A 16545-nucleotide genomic window follows, 5' to 3' on the forward strand; every position below is an offset into this window, starting at 1 on the left:
CGAAGCCTCCGAGTGAGAAGCGTCGCAAGGTCTCACCTCCGCCATGGAAGGTCTGGAAACAGTGGGAAGGACTGGGCGAGGCTGTGTGGTCCAACTAAACTTGATTTGAGAGCTATGAATGGCTCTAGTAAGTGGGAGTGTTCCAAAAGTAGCAATCACGAGAATTATGATTCACTAGTGTTTTCATGTGGAGTCCACTTGTGAAACTAAACCTCATCAGAAATGACCTCTGTCAGTGGGGCGCTGTGGCCTGCGCCTGTAGTCCGAGTTACATGGGACGCTGAGGCGGAGGATCCCTTGAGTGGAAAGTCGAGGCTGCAGTGAGCTGTGATCGCGCCACTGCACTGTGCCAGAGCAACACAGGGAGACCGCGGAACCAAAAGAAATTTAGAAAAAATGCCCTCTGCCTTTTGTCACACTTCTTAAGATGATTGCTCTGCCAGCTTGGCTAGCATAAGTGGCTTTGTAGGCACTCAGAAAACGTACACACATATGCTTCACTCTGGGACTTATTTTGAGAGTGTTTTCAAAATTAAAACGACAAGTTAACATTGATCCATGGAAGTGATCGAATATAGCAGCCCTCTGGAGCGCATGTTCCCAATCACGGTTGTCTGTTTTCAGTGTGAAATATGAGTTGGCGAGGAAGATCGACCTATAGGCCTAGACCAAGACGCCATGTAGAGCCTCCTGAAAGGATGGGGCCTATGCTGGTGAGCGCTTAAACGTTAATTCGATGTTTTCTATGATCAGAAATTAATTTTTGCGATAGTGTTGTTGCATTAGTATGGAAATGCTGAGAAACGTCTTTCCTGCTGATAAAACATGATTGTGGCGTCTCATGAAGGAAACATTGATTCTGGAGGATGTTTTGTTTTTCCTCTCCTGTTCTTCAGCTTTTGCCCATGACTTCTTTCTCATGCTTTGTTTGTTAATGACAGATCGTACACATGTATTCCAACACAGAGTATAATAGCTTCCAAAGTCCATGTGCGTCACTTTTCTCACAGTAACCTCCCTGTGGGTAGAGTAACCTTCTTGGGCATAGAGAATAGAGTTGGAGAAATGTCTTTAGGCTTAGTTATGATCAGAAACAGCTATGTATTCTGTGTATATATGTAAAATTTTGTATCAATAGCAAAACTTGTTTTCTTTTTTTTTTCTTTATTTGCACACCCACACATATTCCCCAGCCCGAGCAGTTCAGTGATGAAGTGGAAGCACCAACACCTGAAGAAGGGGAACCAGCAACTCAAAGTCAGGATCCTGCGCCCGCTCAGGAGGGAGAAGATGAGGGAGCATCTGCAGGGCAAGGTGATGGAAAGGGAAGAAGAATGCCCGCTGGTGTGTGCGTGTGCGTGTGTGCATGTGTGTGTGTGTTATGCTTTGTCACATAGCAGGAACAGGAGGAAAGGAATCAATGGAAAGAATGCCTGAAATTGACTGGAAAAGCCAGGAGGCTGTGTAGTTTGCAGCTTAGCTTAGGCAAATCCCTCACTATGATAAAATGTCTCGACTTTATGAATGAGAGAATAGAGGTGCCGGGATTGTGTTTTATCCGAGAACCCTTGACTGGTGAATACACAATTTGCACTTTGTTCCAAGGTTTGTGTCTTCCTATCATCTGTGTTGCTATAAAGAAGGAAATGATTTTGCTGACAATGCTTAAAACTCAAACGCTTTACTGTAAGGTAGCTTAGTACTGGCCCAAGAAGAGACCCAGTTCAGAGGAGCAGGAGCAGCTCCGAAAACCGAGTCGCCGAATGTTGGCCACCGTTTCCTTTGATTGATATTTTTATGTGGTACGTTTGATAAAGGCTGGATAAACGAGGATACTGCCATACAGGTAGCTGGTTTAGTGATTTTCTAAGTGGCTTTTAGGAGGTGATTAAATCCTTTTATGGTTGAAAAAGCAGAAAAGGAGTTATCCTGGGATTAACATGAGATGGAAGTCATTTCTCCGAGATAAAATGTTTTGAAAGGAAACATTTATGTAACTGAGGTCATGGATTATTCCAGGGATTCATTGTTAAAAGTTTCTAGAGTATGACTGATAACAATGCCCGTTAATTGCTGTCCACCCACTCCCTTATTCTCAGTGCGGGACAGTATATTTTGTGTGATTCACAAACAATGTTATATTTGGTGCTTTGTTCTTCACGGGGTTCATTTATGGAATATTACATTTGGGACCTTCGGACCTAAATATAACTTTGTTTGAACAAAGTTAAGTTTCTGTGTACCCCGGTAGGTAATGGGTGTCGTGACTGTAAGATTTTCCATAGTCCTCAAAGCCATTCAGCTAATGAGTCCTTCAGAAATTGACATTGTAATTGTAACTGAAATCCTATCCATGTGGTAGACTTCAGATTTCTTAGGTGATGCACACTGCTCTTGGTACTCTACGGCTGAATATAAGCATTATGCATGTCCTGTGGTTTATCCTCAGATTGTCATTTAGGAGAAAGGTCTCAAGCTGGGCTGAATGTCGTGCACTCATAGTCCCAGCTACTTGGGAGGCTGAGGTGAGAGGATCACTTGAGCCCTGGAGTTCAAGTGCAGCCTGGGAAACATAGCAAGATCTCATCAGTAATAAACAAACAAATGAACAAACAAGCAAACAGATAACTAAAGGTTTCATGGTATAGGAAAACACAGATTCAAAGTTTGTGCCTAGTGGCTGGTAATGTTGCAAACATAACTCTTTAGTGAACTGTACTACTTAAAGATAGTTAAGATGGTAAATTTTATGATATATATATTTTACCACAATTAAAAAATACCTGTCTTCCTGAAGTTCAGTGTAGTTGTCATATATTCTTTAAAATTTTTACTGTATCTCTTTTCAAGACATAACATTTATAGAAAATTTGCAAGAATAGTACAATGAACTCATATACTTTTCACCTAGATTCACCAATTGTTAATAGCTTTTACTTCATAGGTTTCATATCTCTTCCCGCCCTCTCTTACCCTGCTGCCCACACACTCACACACACCCACACGCGGATATATGTTTACTGTTATTAATGCTGACTTGTTTAGATAAAGTTTCAGATATTATGGCCCTTTACCCTATATAGTTGAGTGTGTGTATATTGTCAGAACAAAGAAAAAGTCATCCTTGGATTATCACTGCAGAAAGATCAAAATCAGAAATTTAACAATGAGAAAATGCAGTCATTTAATACACAGTGCATACTCAAATTTTGCCAGTTCTCCAGACAATTGTTTCTTCCTTTTTTTTTTTCCTTTGTTGAGACTGAGTCTCTCTCTGTTCCCCAGGTTGGAGTGCAGTAGTGCGATCTTGTCTCACTGCAAGCTACACCTCCCAGGTTGTGAAGGGATTCTCATGCCTCAGGCTCCCATGTAGCTGGAACTACACGGCCCGGCCACCACGCCTGAGTAATGTTTCCTTTTTTTTTTGTATTTTTAGTAGAGATAGGGTTCACCTTGTTGTCCAGGCTGGTCTTGAACTTCTGACCTCCCTTGATCTGCCCACCTTGGCATCCCAAAATGTTTGGATTACAGGGTGATAGAACAGGAATTAAAAGAAATTAAAGAATGTGTAAGCAAAACCTCTGTTATATGTTAAAAAAAAAACCAATTTCCCCTGAGGAAGAGAAAGAGCTGGAGTCGTTTAAAATTAACTGCCTGTTTTTCCTTCTGTGGCTAGTGAGCCTTATCTCTCCCTTTCCCAGGCATTGTGAAGACTCTGTTTCTCTAGCTGTGTGGCTACAAGGTCACTAGATAGATAATCTCAAGTCGTAAAACATGTTGTTCCTTGAAAGGTAAGAAATGATGTAATGCATGTTTTAATTGAATAACTGTATTTGTTTCTCACTTCTGTAATATGCTTCCCCCTGCACAGATCTCCCCCTGCCCCATGAAATGCTTAAAAGATAGCTTAACTCTTTGTTTGGGCCTCAGTCCTTTGGATGTTAATCCGACTAGGTTGGTGCATCTAAATAATTAAATAATTCCTCCTCAACCCCTCGTCTCTCTGATTCTTTAATTATCCCACAGCATTTCTGGTGGCCCAGACGAGGACTGGAGATGACAGACTTACTGTCTTCTTTGCCTGTGGGACTAGACCCCCACGACCGGGGGAGACTTGGCATCCAAGGCACACATGGGGGAGCTTCACCTGGATGGAGACTGGCTCTCCCTGCATCCCGAGGACCTATGTGGCAGCGCAATGGAACCAGAGACAGGGCTGCAGCATGATACCAGCACTTCAGGAACCACAGTAAGGATAAAGGGCCCAAGTCAGGAAAGCCCATCCCATAGGGATGAAGGGAAGCTTGATCACCTCCCGGGGACCAACCACTAATCTAACCCAGAGTGGCTGGGAGTGGCAGGAGTGGCCTTCCAATTTGGATGAACCTCGTGTCCCCCTAACAAAGTGAAAGTGGTTCACTGGTGGAGAAAATGGGCCGAAAGAGCGGCAAGTGCAGCAAGGAAGAGCTTGCTGGCAGGGTGGCAAGCCACTCTTGAGTGGCTTGCCACCCCAATTGGGAGTGTGTGGGTGTGTGTGGACCTACCCAGGACATGAGGGAGGCTCGTTTCGTCTAATGAGGAGTCCTGGGGTAGGAGTGTTGTGTATGTGTGTGAATGTGGGAGCCTAACTAGGCTCACCTGGGACACGGGAGAGGTCCGTTTCATCCAATGAGGAGTCCTGGGGCAGGGGACATGTGTGAAAGTGTGTGAAAGAGACGGTCTCGGGAGAGCCCAATGTGGGGAGTGACGTGGGGAAGCACAGATCCCTTAGCGTGGGCTGTGTGCTCCAAGGCAAGTGCGGGGAAATCAGACCTAGGATGTTGTGCACAGCTGATAGGACCAGCTCCACAGCCGCAGCAGGCTGTGAAAAGGGGAAGGCACGTTCCTGGCTAAGCAGCCTCTGAAACTCTTGTAATAGGACCCAGTCTGGTGGACCCGAGAGTGAAAGTGAGAGTGAAAGTGTGCTACAAGGGAGGAAATGGGAGGAAAAAATGTTGAAACCAACTCCTTTGGAGTGCATGATAAAAAAATTTTAAAAAGGATTTAGAGGTGATTATGGGATGAAACTGGATGCTCAAAAGTTAAGGACATACCGTGAATTAGAATAGCCCTCTTTTAGTGTTGGATGGCTGGCCAAAGGCACTACAGAGAAATTGGCCATGTGTTTTAAGGTGGTGACTGGGGTCAGGGGACAGCCAGGGCATTCAGACCTAGTCTTTATATTGATTGATGACTAAATGAATGCAGCCCTGCCTAGCAGTTTATTGTAGAATGCTCGCAGCTCACGCCAGGAGAAAACAGCTGCTCTGGCAGCTACAGAGTTACAGGGAAAGTCACAGAGGTTTGTACTCCAAAGTAAAAAGTGAAAAGTAAAAGCCAAAAGTGAAAGTAAAAATCAGCTGCCCTGGCAGCTATGGAAACAAAATAAAGTCTGAGGAAAGAGAAAACCGGTTTTGCAAGAACCATAGGAGGTAATAGAGACCCCTCCTCCCTACATTCCAATGTACCCCCCTTTACAAGGCTAAGCCCCTAAGGAGTTAAGTTCAAAGAGATACAGGTTCCCAGTCTCACAGAAATCAGAGCTCCTGGAAGTTAAAGTGAAAGGCTAGAAAAGTCAGGCAGGCCATCTCAGGTCTGGCCATGCCCAAGTTATGCTTACACCTCTTACGAGGACAAAAGGACACCTACTAGGACCTAGATGAGGCAGTCTGGCTTCAACACCTACAAAGGTGCCAAGAAACACTTCTGCAAAGACTAAAGGATGGTAAAAGAAAAATGCAACCAATATAAAAAGTCTTAGAGGTGCTCCAGGGTGCAGATAAAAGCACAGCCAGTTTTAAGAAAGACTTTGTGAAGCATTTTGGTGTACACTCCGTTTAACCCTAATGCTGCTGAAAATCAGCGCATGATGAATACAGCATTTGTAAGGCAGGGCCAAGGAGTTATTAGGCATAAATTGCAGAAGTTAGAAGCTTCGTCGCGTGAATACTACTCAGTTTATTAAAGTGGATACCAAGGTGTACATAACTGAGATCAGGAGGCAAAGAAGAAAGCTGATCGGGGGCTTAAGAAAGGCTAATTTACTAGCAGCAGCCCTTACAGGAGGAGAAGCTGGCTTTGCAAGGAGACATGGACACGGGCATGAACGCGGTCATGGAAAGGCTAGTCTGGATAGGAGTTTGAAAGCCAGCCGAGGCTAGAGAGAGATTAATGTGCACAGTGCAAAAGGAAAGGACACTAGAAGGATAAATGTCAAAAGAATAAGGAGAATGTTCAATGGTCTAACACCCAAGAGCGGCGTTTGGTTGCTAGTTGTGGTGCTTCCAAGGCAGATCCTGATCCGATCAGCTTAGTGGGGGCCAAGAATTTAGAGGAATGAGACAGACTAGACTCCATCCTTTCAGGCCCGGGGAGCCTATGGTCTCTATGGAAGTAGGGGGCCGATTAATGGATTTTTTGGTCGATATCGGTGCTGATTTCTCTGTGGTACCTCACCCAATTAGCTCCCCCACAAAGAACTGTGCTACTATCGTAGGGGTATAGGGGCCAAAGAAAAGAGATTTTTCTGCAAATCCAGGAGATGCGTTATTAGGGGACAGGAAGTGCAGCATGAGTTTCTATATATGCCAAATTGTCGAGTGCCCTTGTTAGGAAGAGACTTACTCCAGAAACTGCAGGCACAAATTTCCTTTACATTTAAAGGGATATGACACTGGAGTTTGGAAAGTCTAAGGCAATGGTATTGACTCTGACTGTCACAAGACTGAGGAATGGTGGCTCTATGAACTGTGTGCCAGAAGGCTACCGGAGCCAGACCTACACAATATGTGGGAGTGCTTTTCAAGGTACCAGGTGTATAGGCTGAGGACACCCCCCCTGGACTTGCTGCAAACAGACCCCCGGTGGTACTAGAGCTTAACCCTCATGCTGCCCTGGTACGAGTCTGTCAGTATCCCTACCCAGAGAGGCAATTGATGGCATAACAAAACATTTAAATCAGCTCTATGAACATAGGATTATACTGAAATGCAAGTCCTCCTGGAATACTCCTCTGCTTCCTGTGCACAACCCAAATGGTGAATACAGGCCAGTTTACAAAGTGTCCAAGGACAAGGCAAAAGTCTGTTTTCGGGAGGTTGGATATCTAGGATTCATGGTATCCCAAGGCCAGCGCAGGCTTGGAAGTGCATGCAAGGAGGCTGTATGTGCATTGCCCACCTCAGTTTCAAGGTAGCAGGTCAAGAAATTTCTGGGTGCAGCGGGATTCTGCCGAATCTGGATTGCAAACTTCTCCCTTATAGGAAGGCCCTTATATGAGGCTGCTAAAGGAAAAGAAAGAGAAGCCCCTCGTATAGGAAAAGGAACAGGAAAAGGCCTTCAAAGATATAAAGGAAGCTCTCATTCAAGCCCCAGCGCTAGGGTTGCCAGATGTAAAAAAAACAAAACAAAACCCTTCTTTCTGTATGTGGATGAATGGAAGGGAATGACAGTCAGAGTCTTAACTCAGTCGTTGGGCTCTTGGCATCGGCCAGTAGCATACTTATCCAAGAGACTGGACTTGGTGGCCTTAGGTTGGCCCCACTGCCTCAGGGTGCTGGCAACTACTGCAATCCTTATAGAAGATGCCAACAAGCTAGTCCTAGGTCAGAAGATAATAGTCCGGGTGCCCATGCTGCATTCACCTTAATGGAGCAAAGAGGACATCGTTGGCTGTCCAACTCTAGAATGCTCAAGTATCAAGGGCTTTTGTGTGAAAATCCCCAGATAACACTGGAGTCTGAATACCTTGAACCCAGCTACCCTACTACCTATGGAGGAGCCCAGTTGGAAGGATGGTGGGTTGCCTTACTGCTGGCAGGACCTTCCCCACTGTTGCATAAATATGGTGAATGAAGTGTTCTCCAGCCGGGAAGATCTCAGAGATACCCCCTTGGAGAGCCCAGATGTTGACTACTTCACTGATGGTAGCAGTTTCATAACAGATGAGGTGCAATATGCAGGATATGCAGTAGTGACCCAGTACTCAGTGGTCGAGGCTCAAGCCTTACCTTCTGGGACTTCTGCTCAGAAGGCTGAATTAATAGCATTAACCAGAGCACTGTTATTGGCCAAGGGGAAGAAAGTAAACATATATACTGATTCAAGATATGCTTTTGCAACCCTGCATGCCCATGGGGCAATGTACAAAGAGAGAGGACTATTGACTACTGAAGGAAAAGACATACAAAATAAAGAGGAAATTTTACGATTATTAGAAGCCATATGGGCTCCAGAGAAGGTGGCTGTCATTCATTGCAAAGGACATCAAATTGGGAAAAGCTACGAGGCACAGGGCAACAGAAAGGCAGACTGAGGCTAGGCAGGCAGCAATGAGCAAGGCTTTACCTGAAGAAAGAACTCTAGCATGCCTCTCCTTATAGAGCCCCCTTTACTGGAGGTAACCAGTTACTCTTGAAGTGAAAAAGCTTGGTTTGGTCAGGAAACAGGAAAATATATTAAAAATGGATGGTGGCTGTTCTCTGACGGGAGGCTAGCCATCCCAGAAACAAAAGCCCCAAGGTTTGTGAAGCAGATCCATCAGGAACACACATTGGAAGGACGACTAGAGACTTTGATAGGTTGGCATTTCTATGTGCCACAGCTCTCTGCCATCACCCGTGCTGTTTGTGATCAATGTCTATCCTGTGCCCGGAATAATCCAAAACAAGGACCAACTCGACCCCCGGGAATTCAAGAAGCAGGAGCTGTGCCTTTTGAGAACCTGCTTGTAGGCCGGGCGCGGTGGCTCAAGCCTGTAATCCCAGCACTTTGGGAGGCCGAGACGGGCGGATCACGAGGTCAGGAGATCAAGTCCATCCTGGCTAACACGGTGAAACCCCGTCTCCACTAAAAAATACCAAAAAAAAAAAAAAACTAGCCAGGCGATGTGGCGGGCGCCTGTAGTCCCAGCTACGTGGGAGGCTGAGGCAGGAGAATGGCGTGACCCAGGAGGCAGAGCTTGCAGTGAGCTGAGATCCGGCCACTGCACTCCAGCCTGGGCGACAGAGCGAGACTCCGTCTCAAAAAAAAAAAAAAAAAAAAAAGAACCTGCTTGTAGACTTTACCGAGTTACCTTGAACAGAGGTACCGGTATATGCTAGTGTTTGTTTGCACCTTCTCAGGGTAGGTTGAGCCTTCCCACCAGCACTGAAAGGCACGAGAGGTAACAAAGGTGCTACTAAAGACATCATACCAAGATTTGGGTTGCCTTTAACCCTAGGATCAGACAATGATCCTGCATTTGTGGCAGAAGTAGTACAACAGCTGACTCAACTTTTAAAGATCACATGGAAACTGCACACAGCCTACTGACCACAGAGTTCAGGGAAGGTGGAATGGATGAAGCGGGCACTCAAACAGCTACTAAAAAGTTTTGCCAGGAAACTCACTTATGATGGATCAGGTCTTGCCCATGGTCCTCCTCCAGGTCAGGTGTACACCTACAAAACAAACTGGGTATTCACCCTATGAAATATTGTTCAGAAGGCCACCCCCAATCATTAATCAAATTAGAGGGGATTTAAAGGAGTTAGGAGAGTTAACCCTTAGGAGACAGATGCAGGCTTTAGGAGTAGCAATGCAGGAGGTGCAAAGCTGGGTAAGGGAAAGGATACCTATAAGTCTAACAGACCCAGTGCATCCACATAAGCCAGTGGACTCTGTCTGGGTTAAAAGGTGGAATCCAACAATTATGGGACGGGCCCCATATTGTAATCATGTCTACTCCCACTGCTGTTAAAGTTGCAGGTGTCACACCTTGGATTCACTATAGCCGGCTGAAACCAGTGGCAGCCATGACTCCCGACGATGACCAGTGGATTAGCTAACAAGACCCAGATTGCCCCACCCAAATGGTCCTACGGCGAAACCCAACCACCGGTAAGAAGGACGACTGCCCTGCTCTGACCGCACCAGAGGCTGGTCAGTCAACACACGGCTGAAGCTTGAGGATCCTACAAGCTCTGCTCTAGTCACGTCCTGGAAGCTGACTAGTCTACGCACAGCCGAAGCTAAGAGGGCCATCTCTGGATAAGTAAATGTAAATACAATTTATAAGCCTAGTTATAATTCTGTCAATACTGATTGTTCTGTTGTTATTACTGCAAATGCTGCAAATGTCTATGCTCAGAGGAAGGTTTGCCATGCCCATGTGTAGTGTAAGCATGTTTCTATTACATACACTGATGTTGTTACCATTTCTGCCTATACTAAAAGGGGAGAAATCTTTAGAAGGATACCCACATTGTGTACACACTACCTGGGTAAAAAATACCATAGCTAAAATTCTACTGTACCGTACCTACTATAAATGTACAGGAACCAAGTTAAGAACCTACACATACAACCAGAAACAGTCTGCAATGGTTTAACACAAGAGAGGCTTAGCAGGAGCAGCCCTAAACATCTGTACGGAGAACCACAAATCAGATGCCTAGACTGTAACATTCAGTGGTCTATGCTAACAGAGCTCCAACACTTACATTCAGGAAGGACTGCTCTGCTAAGAAGTATGTCAACCAAACCAAACTGTAAGACAAGGGCATGCAATCCTTTAAATTTTACTATCTTAAAGCCAGAGCTACCTTTCTGGTCTACAAGACAGACAGCACTATTACAGGTAAATAGACAAGGAGCAGGCCTTGGAGTCCACTACTAATTGTCAAAAAGACTAGAAGGACTCAAATGCGTCCAACCCTGCAATTTCGGGTCCATAAGTCATTCTATAAGCATTTTGATCAGTCAGTGCCTGCGCTTCCCCCATCAACCAAAAACTTATTTGCCCAACCAGCTGAAAACATAACTGGCAGCCTAGGAATTTCCTCATGCTGTGTATGTGGAGAAACTAATATGGGGGACCAGTGGCCATGAGAGGCAAAGGAATTAATGCCACAAGATAACTTCACTTCGCCTAACCCTGCCAGTGAACCAACAGCCTCAGCCAGTGTTTGGTTGTTAAAAAACTCCATAATTGGAAAATACTGTATCGCCCATTGGAGAAAGTCTTTCAGAGAGGGAGTAGGAGAAACAATCTGCCTAGGGCAACAGTATTATGATGAGACTAAAGACAAAACTCTGGAGAAACACCCAGAATGACTCCTACTTACCAGATCCAAGCCCTTCTCTCGGTTCTCTATTCTTTTTATTTATTTTTTATTTTTTTGGAGACGGAGTCTCACTCTGTCGCCCAGGCTGGAGTGCAGTGGCCAGATCTCAGCTCACTGCAAGCTCCGCCTCCCGGGTTTACGCCATTCTCCTGCCTCAGCCTCCGGAGTAGCTGGGACTACAGGCGCCCGCCACCTCGCCCGGCTAGTTTTTTGTATTTTTTAGTAGAGACGGGGTTTCACCGTGTTAGCCAGGATGGTCTCGATCTCCTGACCTCGTGATCCGCCCGTCTCGGCCTCCCAAAGTGCTGGGATTACAGGCTTGAGCCACCGCGCCCGGCCTCGGTTCTCTATTCTAAGCCACTCTTGGCATCTCTAGGGGCTCCAAATGCTTAGAAAGCACCCTCTGGCCTATATTGGATTTGTGGAGTGCAGGCATATCACAACTGCTGGCTAAATGGACAGGGACACATGTATTAGGAACAATCAAGCCATACTTCTTTCTAATTCCTCTAAAGCAAGGGGAACTCTTAAGATAACCAGTTTATTATGAAAATGAAAGAACTAAAGAAAGCATAATCACAAGAATAGACACAAACATCAAAAGGATGTAGACATAGAGGACCAGGAAGATAATGAATGGCCTCCTGAAAGAATCACTAAATATTATGGGCCAGCTACCTGGGCATAAGATGGGTCATGGGGATATCACACTCCAATCTATATGGTCAACTGCATCATAAGGTTACAGGCAGTCCTTGAAATTATAACCAATGAAGCGTCAAGGGCACTAGATTTATTGGCAATACAAGCAACACAAATGAGAAATGCTATATATCAAAATAGATTGGTTTTAGATTACCTCTTAGCCTCAGAAGGAGGAGTATGTGGAAAATTTAATTTAACCAACTGTTGCCTAGAAATCAATGATAATGGCTGAGTTGTCATGGAAATCACAGCTAGAATGCGCAAGTTGGCCCATGTTCCGGTTCAGACTTGATCCGGATGGGCCCCAGATTCATTGTTTGGAGGATGATGCTCAACCTTTGGAAGATTCAAAACTCTTATTGGTGGGTTTTTGTTTATTCTTGGCATCTGCCTCATCTTCCCTTGCATTTTACCCGTTTATTGGGAGTATTCAGTCAACCATAAAGGCAATAGTAACCTGACACACTACTGCGCAGTTGATGGCATTAACCAAATATCAACTGCTGCCAGTAGAAGAAGAAGCTCAGCTCCGTGAAGAGATGGCAAATAGTGGTGCTTTCTATGAACACCTTTGTTATAAAAAGCACCAAAGGGGTGAAATGAAACGAATTAAAAGAAATTAAACAATGTGTAAGCAAAAAGTCAGTTGTATGTAAGAAAGCACAGCTCCCCCTGAGGAAAAGAAAGAGTTGGAGTCCTTTAAAATTAACTGCCTGTTTTTCCTTCTGTGGCTAGTGAGCCTTATCTCTCCCTTTGCCAGGCATTATGAAGACTCTGTTTCTCTAGCTGTGCAGCAGCAAGGTTATTAGACAGATAATCTCAAGTCTTAAAATATGTTGTTCCTTGAAAAGTAGAAATGATGTAATGCATGTCTTAATTGAATAACTGTCTTTGTTTCTCACTTCTGTAATACACTTCCCCCTGCACAGATCTCCCTCCACCCCATGAAATGCTTAAAAGGTAGCTTGACTGTTTGTTCGGGCTCAGTCCTTTGGATGTTAACCAGAATGGGTCGGTGCACCTAAATAATTAAATAATTCCTCCTCAACCCCTCGGTCTCTCTGAGTCCTTAGTTATTCCACAGCAGTGAGACACCACGCCTGGCCCAGATAATTTTATTGATAGGATTTCTTTTTCTGATCCAGAGTCCGGTTCAGGATCACATCTTGCATGTGCTTTTCAGGTGTTTTTAGTTTCCTTTAATCTGGAGTGTTTCCTTAATTTTTCTTTGTCATTCATAATATGAACATTTTTGAAGAGGACAGACCAGTTGGTTTGCAGAATGTTTTGCAGTTTGGGCTTTTTCACGTATTTTATAAAGACTTTTTTTCAACTCAGCATTTATTGGTGGCTACTCATGCCATATAAGAGTCTAAGTGCTAGGAGTGTAAGTGCTATGAGAAACAGGATTTCAGCCTTGAGTCATTTAATAAGATAAGGACAATCAGAAGTAGAATAACAGAGAAGTGCAAAGGAGGCAACAAAGTTGTCTGATGGCAGTCTTCAGAAAGGAAGAGGGTAATATTTGGAAAACCCTGTTTTCCTGTTTTCTCCTAACAGACTCCTGAGATAATGTTCCTGGGATTCTTATCAACACATTTATTATAAGACTAGCTAAGCTTTTATATAATAACACTGAGAGCATGAATATTATTTTCTTACTTATATTTTATGTTTTACTGCTTAAATTGATATGTACTTTTTATTTATTTTTTATTTTTTTATTTTTTGAAGTTAAGGCAACATTTATTTGATTTCCTTATAATCATATTACCTAAGGCAGAAGTGGTGGTTACTTGGCAAGAATACAATTTCTTTTAATGTCTTCTTTAGTTCAGAAATCATATTTCACTGGTACAAATCTGAGAGAATGTACTTCTAGCATGGTTCCTATTCATGATCAATGTATTTTTGTGTCACCATGGCTTGATCAATGCAATCGCTGTTTCAATGGCAGGGCATGGCCAGTTATGGCAGCTGCTCTGAAGGTCACTTGTTTTACTGTGGCCTGGCCAAGCAGAGTAAGAGTGGGTCCAGTGAGCTCACTGGTCTCTTCAGGCTGTGCTCTGAATGATGACAGCAATACCTTGGCCACCTCCAATGCAAGCTGATCCAACGGCATATTTTCCACCTTGACGCCTTAATTCATGAACCAGGTGTGCAGTAATTCTTGATCCAGATCCTCCCAGTGGGTGACCCAAAGCAATGGCTCCTCCATTCACATTGGTTTTACTTATGTCAAGATCCAAACTCTTCTCAACAGCCAAGTACTGGGGAGCAAAAGCTTCATTGACCTCTACCAAATCCATGTCCTTAAGACTCAGTCCTGCTTTCTTCAGTGCCCCACTGATAGCAGGGACAGGACCAATACCCATGATAGAGGGATCACATCCAGATACAAAGTAGCCCACAATTCTTGCCAGTGGTGTGAAGTTATGCTTCTTAACAGCATCTTCACTAGCTATGATAACAGCTCCAGCACCATCAGCTATCCCCGATGCATTCCCTGCAGTGACAGTTCCATCTTTCTTGAATACTGGAGGAAGTTTCTGTAACTGTTCCAGGGTGGTTTGGGGCCGAGCATGCTTGTCTACCTGCATTGTCTGTTTTCCTTTCTTTGTCTTCACTTCAATTGGTGCCATTTCATCATTAAAGTAGCCAGCATCATTAGCAGCTTTCCATCTCTGCTGTGACTGCAGGGCATATTTGTCACATTCTTCTCTGCTTATTTTGTGTTTTACAGCAAGATTCTTTGCAGTCATTGCCATGGGGAGCTGGACATGCTGATCTGTTAATCCCGCCCATAAAGAATCTTCCAGCTTGATATCTGATCCAAGCTTGGTTCCAAAACGCACATTTCTGACATAGTAGGGAGCTTGGCTCATGCTTTCGGTTCCTCCACATAAAACAACTTCAGCGTCTTTAACACAAATTTCCTGACATCCATTCACAATGGACTGGAAACCAGAACCACAGAGCCTATTAATCGTGAGAGCTGGGGTCTCCTTTGGGACTCCCACACGCAAACCCACATGCCTTGCCAAATATATAGCATTTGAAGACTTCTGCGTGACATTGCCTATAATCACACTGTCAACAGTTTCAGGTGAAACTTTGCCAGCAGACAAGGCAGCCTTGGCGGCAAATTCAGACAAGTCAGTAGCAGTGAAGTCTTTCAGAAGACCTCCATAAGCTCCAAAGGGTGTTCGCTTAGCAGCAACGACAAACACACCTCGGAGCAGAGCCATGGCGCCGGCTGGGTCATCGGCGGCGCGGGTCTCTGGTGTGGGGCACGCAGAGCGGCCACTTGCAGTCACCCAGATTTCAAGAGCGTGGGTGGTGCCCCGGGAGCCACGCCCCTGCCCTTTCACGTACTTCCCGGGGCTGCCTGGCCGGGCCCCAGCGTAAGATGATCCTACCCCACGCGTGGCTGCCCGCCTCACCCTAGCCCCAGGGAGCCCGGGGGTCGGGGCTTGGGTAGACGACTACGCGTCTTGAGGGCAGACTCTTTCCTCACATCCTCGTTTTTAGATTTTCTCCGTTTCCAAGCCGAGAGAATTTGGTTTGATACCTCTCACCCATCATATCCCAGCCCCGACAGGCAATGACTGTTCCCCTTTGTCTCCGCCAGAACCCTAAACACTTGGCAGGAGCCCAGGCCTGAGCTGTACTTTTTATTTTTAAGGGCCGGAGCCTGAATCTGATAGCCAGGAACAGGTTCACCCGAAGACTGGGTGTGAGCGTGGAGATGATCTTGATGTCCAGGAGATGGGCCTGCCAAATCCAGAGGAGGTGAAAATGACTGAAGAAGGTAGGCAATCCATTAGGCATGCAAATTGTAGGGTGTCTGTTTCCACAGTATCATAATTATTATTATATTTTCTAGATGTAGTCTCACTCTGCCGACCAGGCTGGAGCGCAGTGGTGCCATCTCGGCTCACTGGAAATTCCATCTCCAGGGTTCAAGTGATTCTCCTGCCAGAGACTCTCGCAGAGCAAGGCTTACAGACATACTCCACCACGCCCAGCTAATTTTTGTATTTTTAGTAGAGACGGGGTTTCATTATGTTGCACAGGTAGTTCCTGAACTCTTGACCTCAGGTGATCCACCTGCCTCGAACTTTGAAATTGCCAGGATTGGCCGGGCGCGGTGGCTCAAGCCTGTAATCCCAGCACTTTGGGAGGCCGAGACGGGCGGATCACGAGGTCAGGAGATCGAGACCATCCTGGCTAACACAGTGAAACCCCGTCTCTACTAAAAATACAAAAACTAGCCGGGCGAGGTGGCGGGCGCCTGTAGTCCCAGCTACTCGGGAGGCTGAGGCAGGAGAATGGCGTAAACCCGGAGGCGGAGCTTGCAGTGAGCTGAGATCCGGCCACTGCACTCCAGTCCGGGCGACAGAGCGAGACTCCGCTTCAAAAAAAAAAAAAAAAAAAAAAAAAAAGAAATTGCCAGGATTACAGGGGAGAGCCATCGTGCCCAAACCAACATTATACTTTTATTTTTATTTTTAAAACTTTTATTTACTTATTTTTTAAGATGGAGTCTCGCTGTGTTGCCCAGGATGGAGTGCAGTGGCCAGATCTCACCTCACTGCAAGCTCCGACTCCCGGGTTTACGCCATTCTCCTGCCTCAGCCTCCCGAGTAGCTGGGACTACAGGAGCCTGCCACCTCGCCCGGCTAGTTTTTTGTAT

At 45.3% G+C, this 16545-nt stretch overlaps 2 protein-coding genes across 2 annotated transcripts; one reads left to right on the forward strand and one right to left on the reverse strand.

Moving 5' to 3' along the window:
• Positions 1–441: 441 nt before the first annotated feature.
• On the forward strand, positions 442–15773 carry LOC117084000 (G antigen 10-like). Its single transcript, XM_033212294.1, has 3 exons — positions 442–713; positions 1194–1314; positions 15535–15773. The coding sequence occupies exons 1-3, from the start codon at positions 633–635 to the stop codon at positions 15714–15716; spliced, it is 384 nt and encodes a 127-aa protein (XP_033068185.1). The 5' UTR covers positions 442–632; the 3' UTR covers positions 15717–15773.
• On the reverse strand, positions 13574–15510 carry LOC117083992 (3-ketoacyl-CoA thiolase, mitochondrial). Its single transcript, XM_033212280.1, has one exon. It carries the CDS (start codon positions 15095–15097, stop codon positions 13904–13906), a length of 1194 nt encoding a protein of 397 aa, XP_033068171.1. The 5' UTR covers positions 15098–15510; the 3' UTR covers positions 13574–13903.
• Positions 15774–16545: the final 772 nt, after the last annotated feature.

This window comes from Trachypithecus francoisi, unplaced genomic scaffold (assembly GCF_009764315.1).
Source record: "Trachypithecus francoisi isolate TF-2019V2 unplaced genomic scaffold, Tfra_2.0 Contig00413, whole genome shotgun sequence".
NCBI lineage: Eukaryota > Metazoa > Chordata > Mammalia > Primates > Cercopithecidae > Trachypithecus > Trachypithecus francoisi.

Bases quoted from the DNA above. Each gene is read 5' to 3' on its own strand.
- LOC117083992 (XM_033212280.1), bottom strand. From the start codon at position 15,097: ATGGCTCTGCTCCGAGGTGTGTTTGTCGTTGCTGCTAAGCGAACACCC.
- LOC117084000 (XM_033212294.1), top strand. From the start codon at position 633: ATGAGTTGGCGAGGAAGATCGACCTATAGGCCTAGACCAAGACGCCAT. The intron at 714-1,193 runs GTGAGCGCTTAA...CATATTCCCCAG, and splicing joins AAAGGATGGGGCCTATGCTG to CCCGAGCAGTTCAGTGATGA. The intron at 1,315-15,534 runs GTGATGGAAAGG...TTTATTTTTAAG, and splicing joins GGGAGCATCTGCAGGGCAAG to GGCCGGAGCCTGAATCTGAT.